Source organism: Lampetra planeri, chromosome 29, assembly GCF_965212315.1.
Source record: "Lampetra planeri chromosome 29, kcLamPlan1.2.h2, whole genome shotgun sequence".
In the NCBI taxonomy this organism is placed as follows: Eukaryota; Metazoa; Chordata; class Hyperoartia; order Petromyzontiformes; family Petromyzontidae; genus Lampetra; species Lampetra planeri.
The window spans coordinates 6008027-6027107 of NC_136135.1; the positions used below are offsets into that span (position 1 = coordinate 6008027).

The 19081-nt window shown below is 43.8% G+C and overlaps 2 protein-coding genes across 7 annotated transcripts in view; one reads left to right on the forward strand and one right to left on the reverse strand.

Moving 5' to 3' along the window:
• Positions 1–6325, forward strand: part of LOC144728609 (IgGFc-binding protein-like) — a 43712-nt gene extending 37387 nt beyond the window's left edge. Inside the window, exons 23-27 of the mRNA XM_078608153.1 lie at positions 1242–1402; positions 2584–2829; positions 3292–3454; positions 3619–3697; positions 5315–6325. Coding sequence (XP_078464279.1) covers positions 1242–1402; positions 2584–2829; positions 3292–3454; positions 3619–3697; positions 5315–5424 — 759 coding nt within the window. The 3' untranslated portion in view covers positions 5425–6325. The remainder of the gene's footprint in view (positions 1–1241; positions 1403–2583; positions 2830–3291; positions 3455–3618; positions 3698–5314) is intronic.
• A 7982-nt stretch (positions 6326–14307) lies between these two features.
• CEP164 (centrosomal protein 164) overlaps positions 14308–19081 on the reverse strand; it is a 30798-nt gene continuing 26024 nt past the window's right edge. For 5 of the 6 annotated variants that reach the window (XM_078608155.1, XM_078608156.1, XM_078608157.1 and 2 more), the window contains 5 exons: positions 18648–18846; positions 18045–18166; positions 17342–17411; positions 16504–16626; positions 14308–15801 (listed from right to left, as the gene is read on the reverse strand). In XM_078608155.1, coding sequence (XP_078464281.1) covers positions 15705–15801; positions 16504–16626; positions 17342–17411; positions 18045–18166; positions 18648–18846 — 611 coding nt within the window. In that variant the 3' untranslated portion in view covers positions 14308–15704. The remainder of the gene's footprint in view (positions 15802–16503; positions 16627–17341; positions 17412–18044; positions 18167–18647; positions 18847–19081) is intronic. The other variant, XM_078608159.1, reaches the window with a different exon arrangement.

A 19081-nucleotide genomic window follows, 5' to 3' on the forward strand; every position in this document is an offset into this window, starting at 1 on the left:
AGAAATATTTTCTGTTCAAAGATGACATTTTGGGCAATGGACCTTCCTGGAGATGATGATCTCTCTGCTATGAAGGAGGGCCGTCGCCAGTAACGTTGCTTGTTATGTTTTCCTTTTAGGGCAGTGCTACTGACGAGTTGCGTTGAGTCTTTTTGTTATTGGTGCTTGTGCACCACAAGCCAATAATGCAGCATCACAAACAAACTCATTATGAACAAGGCTGTCTTGCTATGACCGCCCACCCATCCATTGTTTTACTCAGCAATGCTTTGCATTTGTTTTATCAGCTCGTACCGTTAGGCTATGCAGAGAGGGCAGTGATGCTAAATCCATTCTTGTACTCTGCTGGTCTTCCATGTCTATGCTTCACCGCCGTCACCAACCCGCACTCACCAGCGTGGTAAAGTTTGGTCAACTAACCCCCATGACCCATACGTGGCAGTGAGGCCCTCGTCCAGAAATCGCCTGACAAAAGGGGCTGTTCGTGAATATATGTGGCAGTAAAACGTGAGCATTTGTACCACTGTAAAAACTATGAGTACGCACGCTGTCATATACTTGCCCGAATTGAAATCATTCTAATAAAGCAATAAAATACGTAGACCTGTGAAGTGAAGGGGACTTTAACAGGATCAGGTAATTTTAAAACTGATAGGACAGGACTTTGTTGTGAACCAAATCAGCGGACCAATCATGATACACAGGTGTAAACTGTACAATGTCATTGTAAGTGGTCACAATTATCCACGTAATTCCAAACTCATTCATCCATCCCCCCTGGTTAAATAATACGTCTCAAAGTCATCTGTTCGTTTTGGGGTGGTAATGCTTTGAGATGGTGATGCCCACACTGTCTGTAAAAATCCGTTTACCAATGTTGTGCATTATCAACGAGTGAGGAGCGGTAGTGCGGTGATTCGCACACTGCGCTACGAACCCACCAACCCGAGTTCGATTCCTGCTCTACAGCCAGCATTGGTAAATAATATCTGAACCGGTCCTGGGCCTCCCCTAGGTCAATAGCACTAATGTACCGAGTTGGCCTTCATCCGTGGTCGTTAACAGCACTCGCTCAAACAGTCTGTTAAGGCTATACAGGGGATCCTTATTTTTCTTCTTATGAAGGTGCATTAGAATAATGCATTGCTCTGTGGTGCTGAGCAGTGAAAGTGGTGCCCTACGCTCAGGCGCCTCCGCCCTCCAACAACTGATGGTGACTGTTTGGCGTTTCACCCCTGCAGACGAACGCAACCCACATCATCTACACGAATGCCGTCAGAGGAGTCGTGGATCCAAGTACTAACCCGGCGATTACGCAACAGAAGAAGATCACCATAGAGTTTGGGTGCGCGTACCCCATCGAAAACAACGCCTCGTCCACGCCCGTGCTGCCGACCATCAAGTGAGTTGCCCTGTGATTGGCCAATGCCACTTTTGGAGGAGGGGGGCACGTGGTTCAGGAGTCAAGAGCACTGAGCTGCCACTGACGAGATGATGGGTTGAAATCTGGGTTTCAGCCACAAGTGATATAAAAGGGTTCCCAAGTGTAGCGAGTTGATAGAATATTTCAGAATCACAAAATGTATTCACACTGGAGGAACCCGATGAGCTATAAAGATAATTTTTATAGATGTCCAGTAGGGGCGGGTAAGAATGTTACAATCTTTATTTGAAGCTTTCGTGACTGCAGCAACCCATACTCTTTGGTTCTTTCAGTAACGTCACGTAGGTAGAAAAAATAATAGATGACGACGTTTCGATCGCAACAACAAGCGACCATCTTCACGTGACTTTACCGAAAGAATGTTACACTAAACAATACAAAAACATGATCGTCCAAAGTACAAGAGAGGTAAACAAATCACCCAAACGCATACAAATAAAACTAAACCATCCCCATCCTACCAGCCAAAGCCCACTGAGATATTAACTAATTTCTCAGAAGCAACCTGGCCACAAATGATAGCTTAACAAAGTGGCTCATCATTTGGACATTTATCGCAGTAAAATAATCTAAATAGTCTCAGCTCGGTAACCAACGAATGCATACAAAAGACATAACCTTCATTTTCACGTCTGACGTAATGTGAAGAGTGCAGATTCAAAATGAGTGAGAGAACTTGTTTGTGTGTGCGTGCAAGAGTGTGCATTTGAGCAGTGACTCGAGTAACTAAAACATAGCGAATTGACACAGTGGGGAACACAGGTGGTGCATCTGTCAGTCATCTCAGTTGGTTAACCCATAACACCTGGGTCTGTCCTATGGCCTCCTACCAGCGAGTTTTCAACATTACACGTGGCCTCTAAGCGCACCTCGGCTGGCACAAGTGCTGCGGAGGACTGACCATTACCTCGTGACGAATTGCAGCTGTTTTTGTGTCTACATGTTTGTTGCATGAGATTGATTCAAATCAATGATCATTTATCAGTCATCTGGCATGCGTAGCATGCAAAAGCAGGGATGTCGCGATTTAGCAAACGCTGGTCTACGCGGTCACAAATTGAACCCAAGGTGACAACACGACGGGCGGCTATTTGTTCCTCCGTCAAAACTAATAACCTTCGTCTCTTCATCGGTTGCAGCAACACGGAAATCACGATTCCGACGCAACCGGGGAAGTTCCTTCTGCAGATGCGCCTGTACAAGAGCGACGCGTTCACGAGCGTGTACGAGTCGACCGTGAGTCTTGGCACCGACGAGTTCCTCTACGTGGGCATCACGTTGACCGGCGGCGACCCCGCGCGCTTCAAGCAGCAGATCCGCGACTGCTGGGCCACCCCGACCGCCGACCCCAACCACCCAGTGCAGTTCATCTTCGTCACTAACAGGTCACAACCAGCGCCGGGGGACGGCTCGTTCGGTCGCATCGGGCCCGCGGTGAAATGCGCCGACCGCAAAGGAATCGTGAAAATAATGAGGGTATATATGGCTATAACGGTGCCCGCCCTCTCCCAAGCCACTGCTGGAGGAGAGTTTGCATGCACCGTGTCGGCTCGACGGTGTTTGCTTGACTGTGCATCGCCACGCCGGTCGTGGGTAGGGGAAGTGAGGGTCCATGGGCTGGCTCGGATGTCACCCGCCACCGACGTCAACCATGGATGGGAAGTGAACTTATTTTAATGGGTTCATCATGCGGCGCGCCAACTACTGCCACGGTGTCAACACTGCCCGACACATTGTATAGATGTGTTTTTTCAGCACTGTATGTACAGTACGATGATGTTTTTGTTTTTTTGCTTCAATACGTAAGCTAACATATTCCCCCCCCCCACCTCCCTGCACACAAACAGCTGCCCGGCCACGCAGGATGCCTCCGTGAAGATAATTGAGAATGGGGTGTCGCAGTTTTCCAAGTTCTCCATGAAGGTCTTCAAGTTCGTCGGCAACTACAACCAAGTCCACCTCCACTGCAGGGTGGCCGTCTGTGATTCTCAGTCCACAGTGTGCACCAAGGTACCAGACAGCACCACCACCCCCGTGGTGCCCACCGCCACGTCTCTCAAACCTAACGGCGTCGTCGTCGTTGTCATCTCCGCCGCTTTGATAAAAGATAAACGCGTGTGTGGTACTGGCCGAGTAACTGTTGTTGTTATTTTGTTGTTGTTTTGTCGATGCAGAGGTGCTCGCTGAGGAATGCAGTTCCCGATTCAGAAAAGGACACAAAGATCATGACTCTTGGCCCGCTTGAAAGAAAAGGTAAAAGGGTCTCGAATAAACACGGCGTGACAGAGCAACAATATAGTGACCTCGAGATGGCACCGGTTTCTCCAAACTGTGAATGTCCACTTGGACTGCCTACTATAGAGTGCGTTTGTTCCTTAATAGTTATTAGATACTCGAAGCAAACCTTGAGTTTACAATTTTAAAGGACCTACATAAACAGTACCATAACTGTGAACCCATTATCAGTACCTACCTTATTACAGACCAATTCAGACCTTACTGGTCACCCCGTGCCCTCATAAATCTCAACATTCATTCTACAAAGTCCCACCACAAAGGAGAAAAACAAATGTTTGCCCGTATTGAAACGGCTGTACACCGTATGGACCTGAAAACTCAAATTCCCTACACAATAATACAGGAAAACCGTATGGGTTGACAGGTATGCAGTACTGACAAAAGTTAATTGCTTCCGATCATGTTTATTTATCAGTTCCGTAATAGTGACGCGCCAATTAGCTCAGTCCTGATTGGTAGCACAGTCAACTGCAGTGCTTTATAAATTGTTCGACTGTGCCGTGGTTCATGGGCTAATTGAAATGTAAAAGTGATATCTAAATGTTCTTCTGCTGTTAATTTTGAAGCGCCTGCAAATCGGAAAGCGAACGCAAAATTACAGAAAGAATCTTAATTTGCACGCGACGTGATCTGACGGTGAAGTTGAATTATACACGGGCACCAATCGCTTCATTTGCCTTCCAGGGGGCTCCCAACCCCCTGGATACCACCCGCTAGGGGTCGGCACGGTTTGAACCGACTCAAACTGGTTTCAAATTGAGCAATCCAAACCAAACCAGCGACGACTGAACCAAACCAAACCAAAACCAAACCAAACTAAGCTAAACCAAACCTCTTAAGTTGGCTTGAACCAAACTAGTTTGAGCCGGTTCCACCCTGTCCGAGCCAAACCGAGTCGGTTTTCGTAGCCCCAAACCAAACCGAACCAGTTCAAACAGAGCCAAACCAAACCGATTTGGTTCGGTTCAAACCGCGGTTTGGTGGTTTGAGCCAAACCGTGCCGACCCCTACCACCCGCCACAACCCCCGGCCCATCTCCCCCGAGAGGGGCGTGAAATGGACGGAGAAATATTTTCTCGAGCTCAGCCGGGAGAACTCCAGCTGAAATTAACCCCGGATTAACGCAAAATTACAAAATGATGCAGATTTTTGGAAAACAGTTTTAACTGGAAACCGGATTATGAATCGTGTTTTTTTGTTTGGGAGAATGGGTAGGACATTGGTTAGTACCGTATAATCATCCATAATAAGCGAACACAATTCGCAACAATTCAACAGCAGGTCATTACTAGAGTACGCTGCCTGCTGTCAAAGCTTACAATAAACACCCTGCAACACCATTCACAGGTGTAATCCATGGCGTGCCTTTACCCAAATTACAAACAGAAAACTTTCCTGGGCCCCAACTAGGAAAGGTCTTACAAGTAGCTACCATTAGATCCAATCTCCAATGAGAAAAAAAATGAGCACTGAATCTTAGTTGGCTTTAACTCGGGCAATTGATGAATAATGAATGATTGATTGTTGACATGTTGAACGGCTGAACTAACTGATCATTGTTGTGTCCGACAGAGGAAAAGCCGAGCACATCGGAAGGTCAAAACTCGGCGGCTTCCAAGCCAGCCTACCAGGCTGCAGCCCTGCTGCTCCCTCTCGCTTTCGCGGCTTCCGTTCTCATGTAACCGCAGAGAGCCACTGTTGTACGACGACGCAGGGACACTGGCGAAATATCCTTCCATCGCTATCTCAAAGGCGCGCGACCGTAGGAGAGATGCATTGAATCCAACGCAAGCTCTTAATTTTTTACATACCTGGCAGTAGCTGCGAAGTCGGAGCCTAGTGAAGCAAGCACAGCCTTCGTCAGATAAGGCAATGCGATAAAGAGTTAAAAACGATGTCTTGTTGTGTCAAGAAGGATGACACCGATAGTTTGGTAGAGAAGCAGGAATTAACGCCCGTGCCAAGACGCTCGATTTATTAGGCTCTGAATTGCCCAGTGATATAACTGTCAGGGGTTATAAACAACCAATATCAGTGCCAGTAGAGTCCCACAGAAATTATCTTGCCTATTTATTGCAAACGATTTTCGTGTTTGCCCATATTAACTCGGGTTCTATACATGCATAACTGCAGAGCCAGGCTGAAGAGATGTTATTATTGTCCATCATGAACACAAACTGTAGTGCCTTCTGCTGTGCATCATGGTAGTAGTAGTAGCGTTTCCAGTACATACATCTGTCACTTATTCTGACAGGTGGAAAATGTGAAGTAGGTTTGTTGATTTTGTTTTTCAAAAAGTCATTCTCTGCAAATCATTATTTTATGTTACATTGTTAATTCTAGAATATACGTTGCAATCTATCTTCGGTTTTAGTAGGTGCTTTTATATATCTCGTTAATGACAGCCTTGGTTTTTTTATGCGTTTCACATTATAAAGGGTGTTTAGAATGTTTTTTATACAATCAGGGAGAAATGTCTTTAATTATGCAACCATATAATTCCAAATGATGTGTGCTTTGTAAAAGTAATCAAATTTGCATTGTTTTACTCTAAGTATCACAATAAAGAATGTTTATAATTGACTTTGCTTTACTCCGAGTATTACAAGAAACATGTATTTTCAAAAGGACATTCATTTTTACATGTAACCATATACGTAAATCACACATTCAATAAATCAAATTTAGAACCCAACCCTCTATAAGAAAATGCTGTATAGTAAATCAAGAACGCAAACCTACACACACATGACGGCATGACATGATTGCTCGATTCAATTTAATAGATCACAGAAAGTCAGTACATACAACAACACATACATATTGAAATACACATGTGATGCACTACATGAGCATTATTATAGATATTGATTAATCGAATGGATCATTTACACCTCTACCATACAAACACTGCAATATAAATATATGACACCAACACATTGATCAAAACCACTGGCCTGAAAAGGAACACTAGAAATATACAATATATAATAGGCAATGTTTCACACAATGGCCCTTCTTCATATCACATTAATAGAGGCCCCCACTGGCCTTTTCACCTGATTGGCTCACAAGTGATGCCATCACATGTATCCATCTATTTAAGAAGGTAAGAGAAAGATGTCTCCAGAAATCTGGCTGTCCGCCTGATAATGCTAGTTGTAATTAAATGTGGGTTTACTCTCCAACTCAACCGGTGTGCTGAACCAGTAACTCATTAGTACGTTCTGTTTACGTGACAAACCTTACTAATTGGCTGTGTCGGGTGGTGGCGGTATTTACACTATCAAACCCAAAAATACATCTTATGGATAATAAGAGTTGGTAATTGGTAACTGCTCTTTACACCATGGGACCTGATGAGAATTATATTTTTAAAAGTGTTTTCTGATACGTTTTTAAATTGGCATATGAATAGTTGTCGAATAGTAGTAACAGAAACCATCCACTAATAATAAATATTACTAAATAAACTAATTGCTATTAAAAGTAAAGTTGTAACATGTTTAGTGGTACATTTCATTGTAGGAATATTTGTTCTTGCGAGGGCACAATCCACCCAGTATTGCATTCATGGGGTCCAATATATAGAGCTAAAAATAAATCAAATGAAACTAAACACGTGTAAGGTTTGTCCAGCGCTCCATGATAGAGTTGTGTTTTTTAAGTGAAGGTTCATCTCGGCCAAACGGCTGCACGGTGTTCAGTTTGAATGCCAGTCGAACCCCTGTCCCCTTTCTGGTCTCACCACTGCACCGCTGCCAACGCAGCATCACCAAATCATGTTCAACATAAATAAATCAGGGTCACATTACTAACACGCCAAATGGAAACTAAAAAAAACGCTCCAGTGTGCGACTGTGGTTATCCAGAACAGATCCGTACAACATATCACGACGCGATGCCCGATCCATAAAACACGAAAGAAACATCACAGCGATGACACTCCGCTACTACTGACGCGGTTGTCTGGCTTTGACCACCTGCATCTACGTCAGCCGTACAGCACGAAGAAGAAGTTTGAATGCAAGTCGACCTCCTGTCCTCTCTCTGGTCTCGCCACTGCACCGTGCGCTGGCAACGCAGCATCACCAAATCATTTGTTTAATAGAAATATATTAGCGTCGCATTACCACCGTGACACACATGCTACGGGTTTTAAAGGCCACACCTCTCCAATATTGCCTCCAACGGTCTGGGATCATCACAAAGTATTGTGTATCACTCTGCTTTATAAACTTACAAGACATATAAATACCACGACGATCTTACAAGTACATATGCGTTAACTACAGCAGACACAACTACTTAAGCATTCAGGTGAAAATAATACCAAGAATATAGATAGAGTTCCTTTGTATTAAATGTTCCACATGGTCTTACTTAAAGTGAAGTTTTAAAATCGACACATTTTAAATAGACAGCAGCATATTATCATTCATTATTTGCATTACAAACATTGCTTTTATGTAATATATCTATTTCAACCACATTCTGAGTGATAAACTTAGTATTTCTAAATGTTACATTAAAGTTTTTTTCCAAACAGAGTTACACTGGAATATAATATTGCTTCCGAAGGGTAAAAAGGATGCACATTTCCCAGAAACACAAGCTTGGCTAAACATATGGATTGTCCTTCTAAATTGGGTCTTGTGAAGGAGCTGCCTATCTCAATGGGCATTACCAGCTGAAATAGATGTCTGAGTATGATATGGATTTTCTATATCGAATGTAAAATATACACACCGTTGAGAATCATTTCCAACCAGAAAGCCCACATTTACAACATCCTTGCGTCCCAAGTATGGTCGACAAATGGACGTATTGACGGTACACCGGTGGTGCAGCATAGCACACCGGTCGTCATAAAACAGTTTAAAATGTAAATTTGAATCATCAAATCTGTTCATCAGTCTTGAATTGACCCTGTCGCCAAGTTTGCTGAAACTCGCCAAAAAAAAGGTCAATGTTAACCGTTGCTTTGGGTTATGTTGAATCGATTAACCGTCCCAACCAAGTCGAGGGCACGATGAGTCAACATTTCCCTTTGGAACACGGAGCAGCCAATCGTCATCAGGCTGGGTGCTGCTATAGGGCAAAAGACTGCGAAGCTTCGCGTTCAGCTGCTCATCGCGTTCGTCTTTCGACTGCTTCAACATCATGAGAACTGATTTTGATGCACCACCCCGCCAAAGTTTCTGACCGTAGTTGCAAATCGAGGGAAAATAAATGTTTTGAAAAATTAATTATCGTTTTTATACCACGCACAGTTGTACTAGCAATAGGTTCAAATGTTAAATATCATCTCGTGTAATGTACAAGAGCCAATTTAAACTTTAATGTAGGGCCCCCTGTATAACTTTATTGTGTTAAAATCATCCGTAATCACAAACATCGAAAGAAACAGATTCACAGTCATTATTTGTCTTGGTTCTTTCGGTAAAGTCACGTAGAAGGGACTTTACCGAAAGAACCAAGAATATGAATCCCTGCAGTCATGAAAGCTTTAAATCAAAAAAAGAGTCGTTATTTTGTTTCATTCATTGCAATGTGTCCATCCGGCGTTTTAAAATCGTGTAACGTGTCTTTTAAATGCCACTGGCCAATGTTGTGAGCGTGATGAACCCCCATTTGCGATATGACCGATCTGCACAATTCAGAGAATGGTGATGGGACGCGCTTAGCATGGGTAAACAATCTTCTTCGGCTGATAATACCTCCACAGTGCAAGGAGTCGATTGTTGATGCATCCCACTTTTTAAAAAAGTTTAACTTGAGTGTATATAATGCCAACAATATTGCATCCTGCGTATCTATCAAAATGCATCTTATACATCACCATTGGCAAGTACTGTAATGTACTATCTTGTTTTATGTCAACCCAGGAATATACAGCATATTTAGAAAGTGAATGTTAAATATTTACGAAATCGTGAATTGTTGTTCTCGAATGTTGAGGCTCTATAAATCGTGGCTTGTAGACGACTCACCAAAACTCAATAGCCATCGTAAACGTGACATAATTTCTGAAAAAGAAACACAATGGAACACACGTGGCAGCGTACACTTTAAACAAGCACACATTGGAAGTAAATGTGCATACAAAATATTTATATATATATTTTACTTTTACAGAAAATTGTAATCCTTCATTCAGCAACAAATGTTGTCCGATGACATGGCAGTGAAATAAGCTCGTGTGCAGATGCTCGGTGGATTATAACATCACGGGGTCATAAGAGGTGACAGCGGCTTGGGGGATGCCTTCATCCAGCAGTGGAGTGACCATGGCTGATGATGATCGTGACCGTAGTCAATGATATGCTGATATGTGACAGGAACGTTGCAATAAACATTTCTGTAGTGCAAATACGGTAAGAATAAACATAACCTTTCTGTTTGTTAATATTCATACGTAAAGTTTCACTTCCTCGGTGAGGTTCACCATCATTCTGTGAGAAGCCAAATGTCCCCCGTATAGGCTCAACATTCTTTTGAGACAAGTGCTGTTAGCAAGCACCTACGAAGGCTGACACGGCACACGAGGGGGTGAGTGGCCAGCACCACGTCCGGTCGCCTTCGTCTCCCCAGTGGCGATGTTTACACACCACACCAGGTACTCATCTGAGGCTGAGTCGACCGAGGGGAGGCCCGGGACCGGTTCAGATAAACGTCACTGGTGTTGGCCGTGAGCAGGAGTTAACTCGGGTCACCGGGTTTGTAACGCAGCGCGCTAACCGCGACACTATTGCTCCCGTACGAATGCCGACACGCATTCATACGCACACACAACAAATATCATCCGTACAGATGTTCACATTGTTATGGTAAGTGCTGTTAGGGGGCACCTATTTAAGAGCAGCAGAGCACATGACAGAATGGTGTGAGCAACACGACACCCAGCCCGCTTTGTATCACCCGTGCTGCTGATATGTACGTCTGGTTTAAAGCTGTGCCAACCTCGGGCAGACCACTTACAGGGTTCTGATAACACTTGACACCGATGTCAGCTGCGGCTGGGAATCAAACTGGGGTCCCTGGGTTTTTTGGAGCACAATGTGCCAGCCACTGGGTCATCATTTCCCACTCTACCCATATATACATCACAATAATCACAATAATAGTTATTATGAGTGCCTTTGAGGTATAATGAACACTTCCTATGCTGGTAGTTTTTCAGCGGTAAAAGTGCCATTCGGGAAAACTGAGCGATCGCCGTTTTCTAAGCGGCTCAATTTACACGGCCAGATGAAATTAATCACATTGGTCGATTCCAAAAACTTTTAAAAGCATTTACGTGTGTGCGCAACACAGCATCAAAACACGAAAGAAAAACGCGTGGTAGTATAGATCGCGGCACAAACTTGCAATGTGGATGAGATGACACAAACTCAGGACTGAGTTGCATTGATAAATAAGCGTCCCCGCCACACGAATTAAGTAAAATTCGCCAGTGGTAATACATTTGTGAGCGACCACGTGCAATCAATTGCATGAAAACGGTTGGTCAGATCATCATAGAACTGGCTGTGGAGGGATTAAAATCCCAGGCAGGCGCCGAGCGAGCCGTCCATTGGCTTTTCGAGTCGATAAAATTAAGTGCCACAGTGATTGTCCTTTTGGTAGATAAAACCTCCGCACGTCAATGTGAAATTTCTACCGCACTCTAATTAGGAAATGGGTGCGCTGCTTCAAGCTTTGCCTTGTTGAGAAAGTACTCTCGGGGGCTTTTCTTTCTTTCTCTCAACAAATTAATTTGGACATCCGGGCACGAAACTTTCTAATTAATAAACTCCGCAAGAGGTCACGCTATAATTCATTCTATTAAGTCGATTGACTGAGCACGACGAGCCTCAACCTTCATGTGCTTAATAGGGGATGGCGTTCAGGTGAAATGCTGAAACTTAGACGCCAACCGTTGCCCCCCATGAACCCTGCCTTGATCTAGGGCATGTTGAGCTCATTAAAATGTATAACGTTCACGGGTGGCTAAAGTGGAAAAATCTGGCTCAAATACATGATTAATACCTTTATTGTGTTAACTATTAATATTTGTTGTGAGTTTCTCAGAATATTGTTGCATTTCTCTTTGGGCAGAGAAATGCCGAGATCAATCCCCGCATGATCAGATAAAGATCTACTTTACACCCATTGAGTCTCCCCCTTTTCCATTTTAAATGTCAAACTATGTTGCTACAGCTGTTTTCGCGGTTGTGCTGTATGGCGCTCCAATCCGTTTTCGGTAGGGTCGCCACGTTTTCCACTGTTGACCAAATCCTGACATTTCTCAATCAGCCCTTGGGCACTGCCACATTCTGTAATAAGGTTCAACACAATACCAGTCCCAGACCTCGGTACAAATCAATTCTTGCTACCCAAACACACACACGTACCAATTCCCAGACTGTCGGGATCAAATCTAGGCAGGTAGCAACTCGTTTTTTGGGGGTATACCGCGTGTTGTTTGGCATGATGTCCAACGTCTGAAATCAGTTCCTTAAAAATTAACCAGTAAAAACTAAGTTTTTCACTATAAATCCTTTATATGCGTGGCGGCTAGAGTCCTCTCGTCTTCTGGCTTGAGATGGCTGCCACCTATGGGTCAGATGATTGCTTGCCACCATTAAGCAATTGGTAATTACATATATTTTTTTTTCCTAAAAAGTGTAAAATTTTGGGAAAAAATGTTCACGAAAATTAATTGTCACGCACAACAAGTCTGTGTGCAAAATGTCAGCTCGATTGGATCACGGGAAGTGGGTAAAAAACGACCGAAAAATTTGCACGGTCGTAAGCGCGCAAGCAAGCAAGCAAGCGCGCAAGCAAGTGAACTTAATATAAAGGATTTAAAAAGCACCCAGTACGTGAAGAGAAACGTCGGACTTCATGCCAAACAATGCGTGCAATGACCCAAAAACACATCAGAGTGAAAGCGTGCCACTTCATTTCATAAATGATCAATGTTACAATTTTTTCAATGGAATTTTTTGTTTATTCTCAATGCCATTTATTTTGCAATCGTTACTTTTTGGAAAGTTTGAGTAAATTGATTGACTGCGTAAGAAAGTGAGCGGTTGTTTTTTCCAATTCACCAACATTGTGAAATGTGGGCCTCCTCTGTGCGTGCAAGTAGATGGGTGGGTGATTCCAGCTCTCGGCAACACCAGTGACGATTATCTGAACCAGCCCTGCGCCTCCCCTACGTCGACTCAGCCTCAAATGAGTACCTAGCACGGTGCGTAAACATCACCACTCGGGAGACAAAGGCGGCCGGGCGTGGCGCGGCCACCCACCCCCTCGTGTGCCGTGCCGGCCTCCATAGGTGCTGCTACTCGATCACAGCACTTGCCCCAAAAGTCTATCAAGGCTATACGGGGAACCTTTGTCTTTGACGCATTCTTAACACCTGAAAGGGGCCGAGATGAAGCAACGGTGAGAGAGGGTGGAGACGCACACACAGGTGTCCGTACCTCTGCTCTGGAGCTGCGGCGACTCTGCGAGACAGACAGCACATGCCAGGGCAGCGGGTACTGCAGCTGGTACGGGACGGGCTGCTGCTCCTTGCTGAAGAAATCAAAGCTCAGCTGTGGAAGCGCAAACAAGCACGTTGCAGATTGCATTGCGTCGCACCGAATGTTCAGCCACCGGGGGCCCGCTGTCAAAGCGCACGACCCATTCGCAAAGAGCTTTGTCGTGTCGCGTTACCACTCGAACGTCGAAAATACTCAGCCCTCGTCACGTTTTAAAAGGTGCACTATCAAATCAAGCGTCGTTTGCCCATTAAAATGAGCAACTATGATTCAACAAGAAACGCGGGTGCATATCAACTCTGAAAAAAAAAACATCGTGTCAAGACTTAAGCAACGACAACCACTCACTCGTCTTATTATTGCAAGGTATACACACTTAATGTATGCTTCTAAAATGCACATTGATATCTACATATAATGTGCGCGCACATAAACACCACGGACGCTCACCTCGCTGACCCTGCGGGTTACCACGTACAGGATGGCGACCAAAGTCGCCAACATAGTGTCCACGGCGGACGAGAGGGATTGGAACCACATGGAGCTGATTCGGGTGCCACGCGTGGACTCCCCGGCTGCGTTCGGGGCAGTTTCGCTTCTAACATAAGTCGCTTAGGCCAAAGGGGAGGTGGTCGCGCTCCCCACTCTCCCACAACATTATCCCCTCCACACATCCACCACGCCAGCCATCTGGGGGGGTTCCTAGACGGTTGACCGGAGGCACACGTACAATTGAAGTGCAAATAACTGCAGTATGCTGGCCACCCTGTTGGCATATCACATACGACTAGAGGACCAACTATGTGTTTTATATATAACTTCAGAGATTTTGAGTAACCAAGGCAACTAAATCAGCCACGCTCGTCTCTTCCGCAAAACACCCCACACAAATCCGCCTCTCCCCATCATTGTGTCCCATGTGGATACATAATCCTGGCAAAGCTCTTCATAGGCTTTCATTTGCTCTCAAAATGTCATCACTAAACGTACATCAGATGCAAATGGACCAAATGTACAACTTGTAAGCGAGGGTGTTTTTTAAGTGCGGTATTTAATTGTTTAAAACACACACACGTATGGAACAAAAACCCAAGATGAACGTAGAGCAATGATGCAACACAGCACCCATACAAAGTGAAATAAATATTTGAATGTCACACGAAAGAAAACTTTGAGATTTTGCTCAACAACAAACACCATTTGATTGCTTAAAATACATTAAAACCAATGCTCACGTGTTGGGTCAGATGTGATTCCCAATTCCCGTTGAATGTATTAATTGTAAATGTGCCATTCACAACGGAGAAGTGAAATCTCAACAAAGCAAGCATGCACATGGGTCTAAAAATGCCACGTACAGTATTACAAAACCTTAATTATGACATTAATACATCTCAACTGTGTATAAGCAATGTTCTAAACTGATTTTAAATAACACATTTACATACATTGAAGCAAAAAATATACAGATGTTGCGCTTTATCCTATCAAATACAAATTACATTCAATTACCTTTTTTAATGTTATTGCTTAGAAAATAGATTATGTTTTATAAAGTTAAGGCTATACCACTGTGTAAGATGGTATGTCTTTATTGAACAAGATCAAGCTCATTCTGTTCTTGCGTATGGCAAGATGTTCAGGAGCTAAATTCAAATGTAGAGGTCTGATAGCCACGACGGCTTCAGGAGAGAGTTCGTGTCGATTTGCTGTTCCTCCAATGAAGCAGCGTGGACGAGTGGTTCACGATATGGTCCATCAAACCAGTTTAAGTTTCATATGCAAGTAGTGTAACATATTTGTTACGTAGGAATAATTTTTATTTTTTTAAAACCTACGTATTTGTATCAAGAATATAAATTGTAACCATGTTAACATCTTCAAAATTAAATTGGTCACGTTTAAACACATATGACGTGTGAGCATTTATTACCCACAAGCTCATTGCATTCTGAAGGCACTTTTTAAGAGTGATTTCAAAAATGAGTGGCTTATCAGCAAGTACCGAGATGAGTTACATCGTCACAGAGTGAATGCTTTTTCCTTAAAAAAAAACACTTCTTAAAAAAATAAATTGTGCGGTGACAGAACGAGTTCTGCATTTCTTCTGAAGCGAGTCACAAGTGGCCTCTGTCGTACATTATTTCGTGCCTCCAAAATGACGAACAAGTATCACAGTAAAATTAAGTAGTGTCTTCCATTTGGTCAATCCGCAATACAAGCTTCATCTTTAGAACAACGCCTTTCAATTGTGCTGGTCACCTCATTTTTATTAAACGCACCCAATCACACCACCCACCAGGACTTAGTTTCGAAGCTATTGCAGCTGTTGCTTCAGATGAGTCAAGTAAACATTCTAAAATCCGCTGAGTGCATAGAACCAGGATCGCGCAGCACACAATTTGGTGATCCCCGTCAGGTGGACTCTGTCACTGTTGATAGACGTGGATGCTGTTGTGTTCATCCAAGCCCAACTGGAGCGGCCGACCGGACAGGGACATGGTAGTACTGGCAGGAATCAGAGGGCTGATCCATTAAGGAATAATTTAACCTTCAACAATGCAACACAGTTTAGTGACATGCCACCAACTTACTCACATAAATAATTTTAAATGCACTTCATAAAATAAATGCAACCTGTGCATGCGTGCAACTGCTGAAATTCCCTCGCACAGGTTATGTTACAGAGTAATTGCCTTAGGTATCCTTAGGCATCTGGCTGTTCTTTAGCTCCAAGTCGCTGGTTGTATGTCATACCAATCGCGTGCACGTGCAGTCTTTATGTTCAACCCACTGTTGGAAGATGGCCTCTCAAAGCCGTGTGGGTCATGCGTGTTGACTTGAGCAATACATCACTCTTGTGAGTGCAGGTTGGTGAAGTCGGGGAAACATGTACGTCGGAGAACAGAAGTACCGTACAAAAACTGATTGTGCTGCACTGCTCCCTGTTGCCCGTTAAGTAGTCACCACTCTTAATAAAAATGATAATAAAACACTAATGGTAGCGTTTATCATTATTATCATAATACACTGGTAAGGAATCACTACTAGTGATAGAGCATGCGTTGCTATAACCACCGGCCAACCTTCAGCAATTAAACTGTTGGTTCTGTGCAAACCGAAACACTGGAAAAGGCCACACTCTGCTATGCTACCCAAATGCGTGAATATTTTGGCATTGCTATAACACCGTCATTGTAATTAACGTCACCACCATTGTAAGGATACGATTTGCTGTCTTTTCTGAAGTCGTGCAGCCACTTTCTGTGTTGGGCGATCGAGTCCTGCAGGCTGGATGGGTCCACACCGACTCCTAAGGCTCCAGCTTGTTGGAATCGGCGTATCTGCTCACTGAACACACCACCATCCACTTACTAAGCACATGCTCCCGTACTAAACTGTTTCACTTGGAGTTTGTTCATATGGGTACAAAACTGTAATCAATAAACAATGAACAGAATTGTTTGCAGAGGTTTGTGTTTTGCAGTTTCACACAACAGCGAATCCAAGTCAATATTCACAATGCCTTTTTTTTATCCTGATTGTGTTATCAGTGTCACATCATCGTGACAGAACGTATCCATTCAGATCTCTCGCATTGCAGTAAAACCCATGTCCTAGAGAATGGCCCACAAAACCTTTGGGTCACAAACTTGACCTTTGGGCCCCACACACGACCTTTGGGCCCCACACACGACCTTTGGGCACCACACCTGACCTCTGGGCCACATGCGACCTTTGGGCTGCAGAGAATCTTTGGACTGCACCCAAGCATTTGGCTGCACGCTAACCTTTTAGCCCAGCAGAGCCAAACTTTTATAATCATTGTGTGATATAATAGCGTATCCCATGCAAATGCGGCCAGGGTGGTGGGAAATGGGTGGTGGCAGTAAGTCAGCACAAACCCGGCTCAACGCTGTAGGATGCGGGTGACGCAGATGTACGCGGTGACGTTAACACAGCGCAAGCGCAATTGGCCGTATACCAGGCAGCCAGGCAGGAATCCAGGTGGAAAACCTTTTTTTCTAATATAGTATGAAATTAAGCCATTCAGCACATCTGATACCTGGCAGATAGGTATCCCATCATGTTCTCCGTCCTGATAGTGGAGGTAGATCCAAGTGGCGGAATTCCTCCTAAATGTGGGGGAACATAACCAATGAGATATGAATAACAAGATATAAATAGTACAGATGGACAATGGATACTATCAGTTTCAAGTTGTGTATATCATTTCTGGAAACCACAACATCTATATTTATGCAGAGCGTAGTCTGTGACCTATTGCTCAATCTGGATAAAAATAGGCCACAAAAAGGCTCGATTTGTTACAATGCAGAAGTAAGGCTCTGATAAGAAAACCCAGTTCTACATCTGAGCGATCAGTTGTGCAACAAAGTCGCTCTCAAAATCGCTAAAATTTTATCATTGTCTGAAACTGCTTTGACCACATCTGAGCTAGTAGTTGCGCAACAAGGAAATTAAGCGACGTATTCAGGATTGCAACTTCCAATCGCATTACCCAAATGTGTGCATGTGATGAAATACATCGCTACAATAGCTGGGCAGATCGATGCTTGAAGATAGAGTCCATCTCTTCTGTAAGCAATCGACTGTGCAACTGCTTCCACGTTTTAGCAAGTCGGTTGCATGCAATCAAGTTGCATGTAACCGACTGCTCCAGGCGTGGACCCGGATTTCTGAGTTAAAAGTCGAAATTCACAGCGGAAAATGTTTGACTGCAAGAATGGGGCACACGTCCCGCAAACCTGGAAAATACTTGCGCCACTTCTCAGCCATCATTTCATCCACCGTCTGAGTGACACTCGCCGGCACAGGGCCCCAAGCATGAGCCAGAGGAGCAGAAGACCCAAGGCCCATCTGGGATGGCCTTCAAGCATACAAGTTAAATAATGTTAACAATGTTATCGGAACTGGATTACATATGTGTACATGCATGGGTAAATATACTGCAAACGTTATTTTTTGAAACATTTTAGGAATATCAGAATCCATTTCCGCTTAACCACAATGATAACTTGGTTTAAAAATAAAGATGTATTCTTATTGGTTTCATTACTTTACGTATATAATCTAACAATTGCCCTGATCTGTCACTAACGGAGTAAAATGTAGTCACTTAGTAACAACATGATCATATATTTGATGCAACTTTTAGTGGCTTAACCTAATATTCCCCAATAAATAAAACTAAACTTACTCTACCCCGGATTACATTCACATTTACAACTTTCCTCTGACTGAAAAAAGGGGGTACCGAGTACTTCATCACAAATTGCTGCAATGCTACTGCATGATACGACATTGCAAAAAAAACTCTCTGATGCAGAACACGAGAGGGCGTGTGGTACCTGAAGTAGGCCGAGATGGGTACACCCCCGGTCACAGCTGGCGGTAAGGCACCTGTTGCAAATCGAGTGCCAAATGTTGTTAACGAAGGCTGCGCCTGTCCCAGCAACGTGAGAACGTTTGTAAGTTCTCGACTCAGCCTCTGGATGGAGGAGCTTAGGTGCTGCACTTCAACGCCTTGCACAGCAGACTGTGGGATCCCTATATAAAAAAAAACAATATAAAAATGTTTTAACACGTTGGCATTTGTGACCAATATTATCCATAACGGGTTTTTTGGGTTCGATCGCATAAATATCGATGTGTCGTTAAACCCGCTACCACCCGACACAGCCAATTATTACGGTTTGTCACGTAAACACAACGTGCCAATTCGTTACTCGTACAGCACACCGGTGTTGGAGAGTAAACCCACAACATTTAGAATTCGACACCG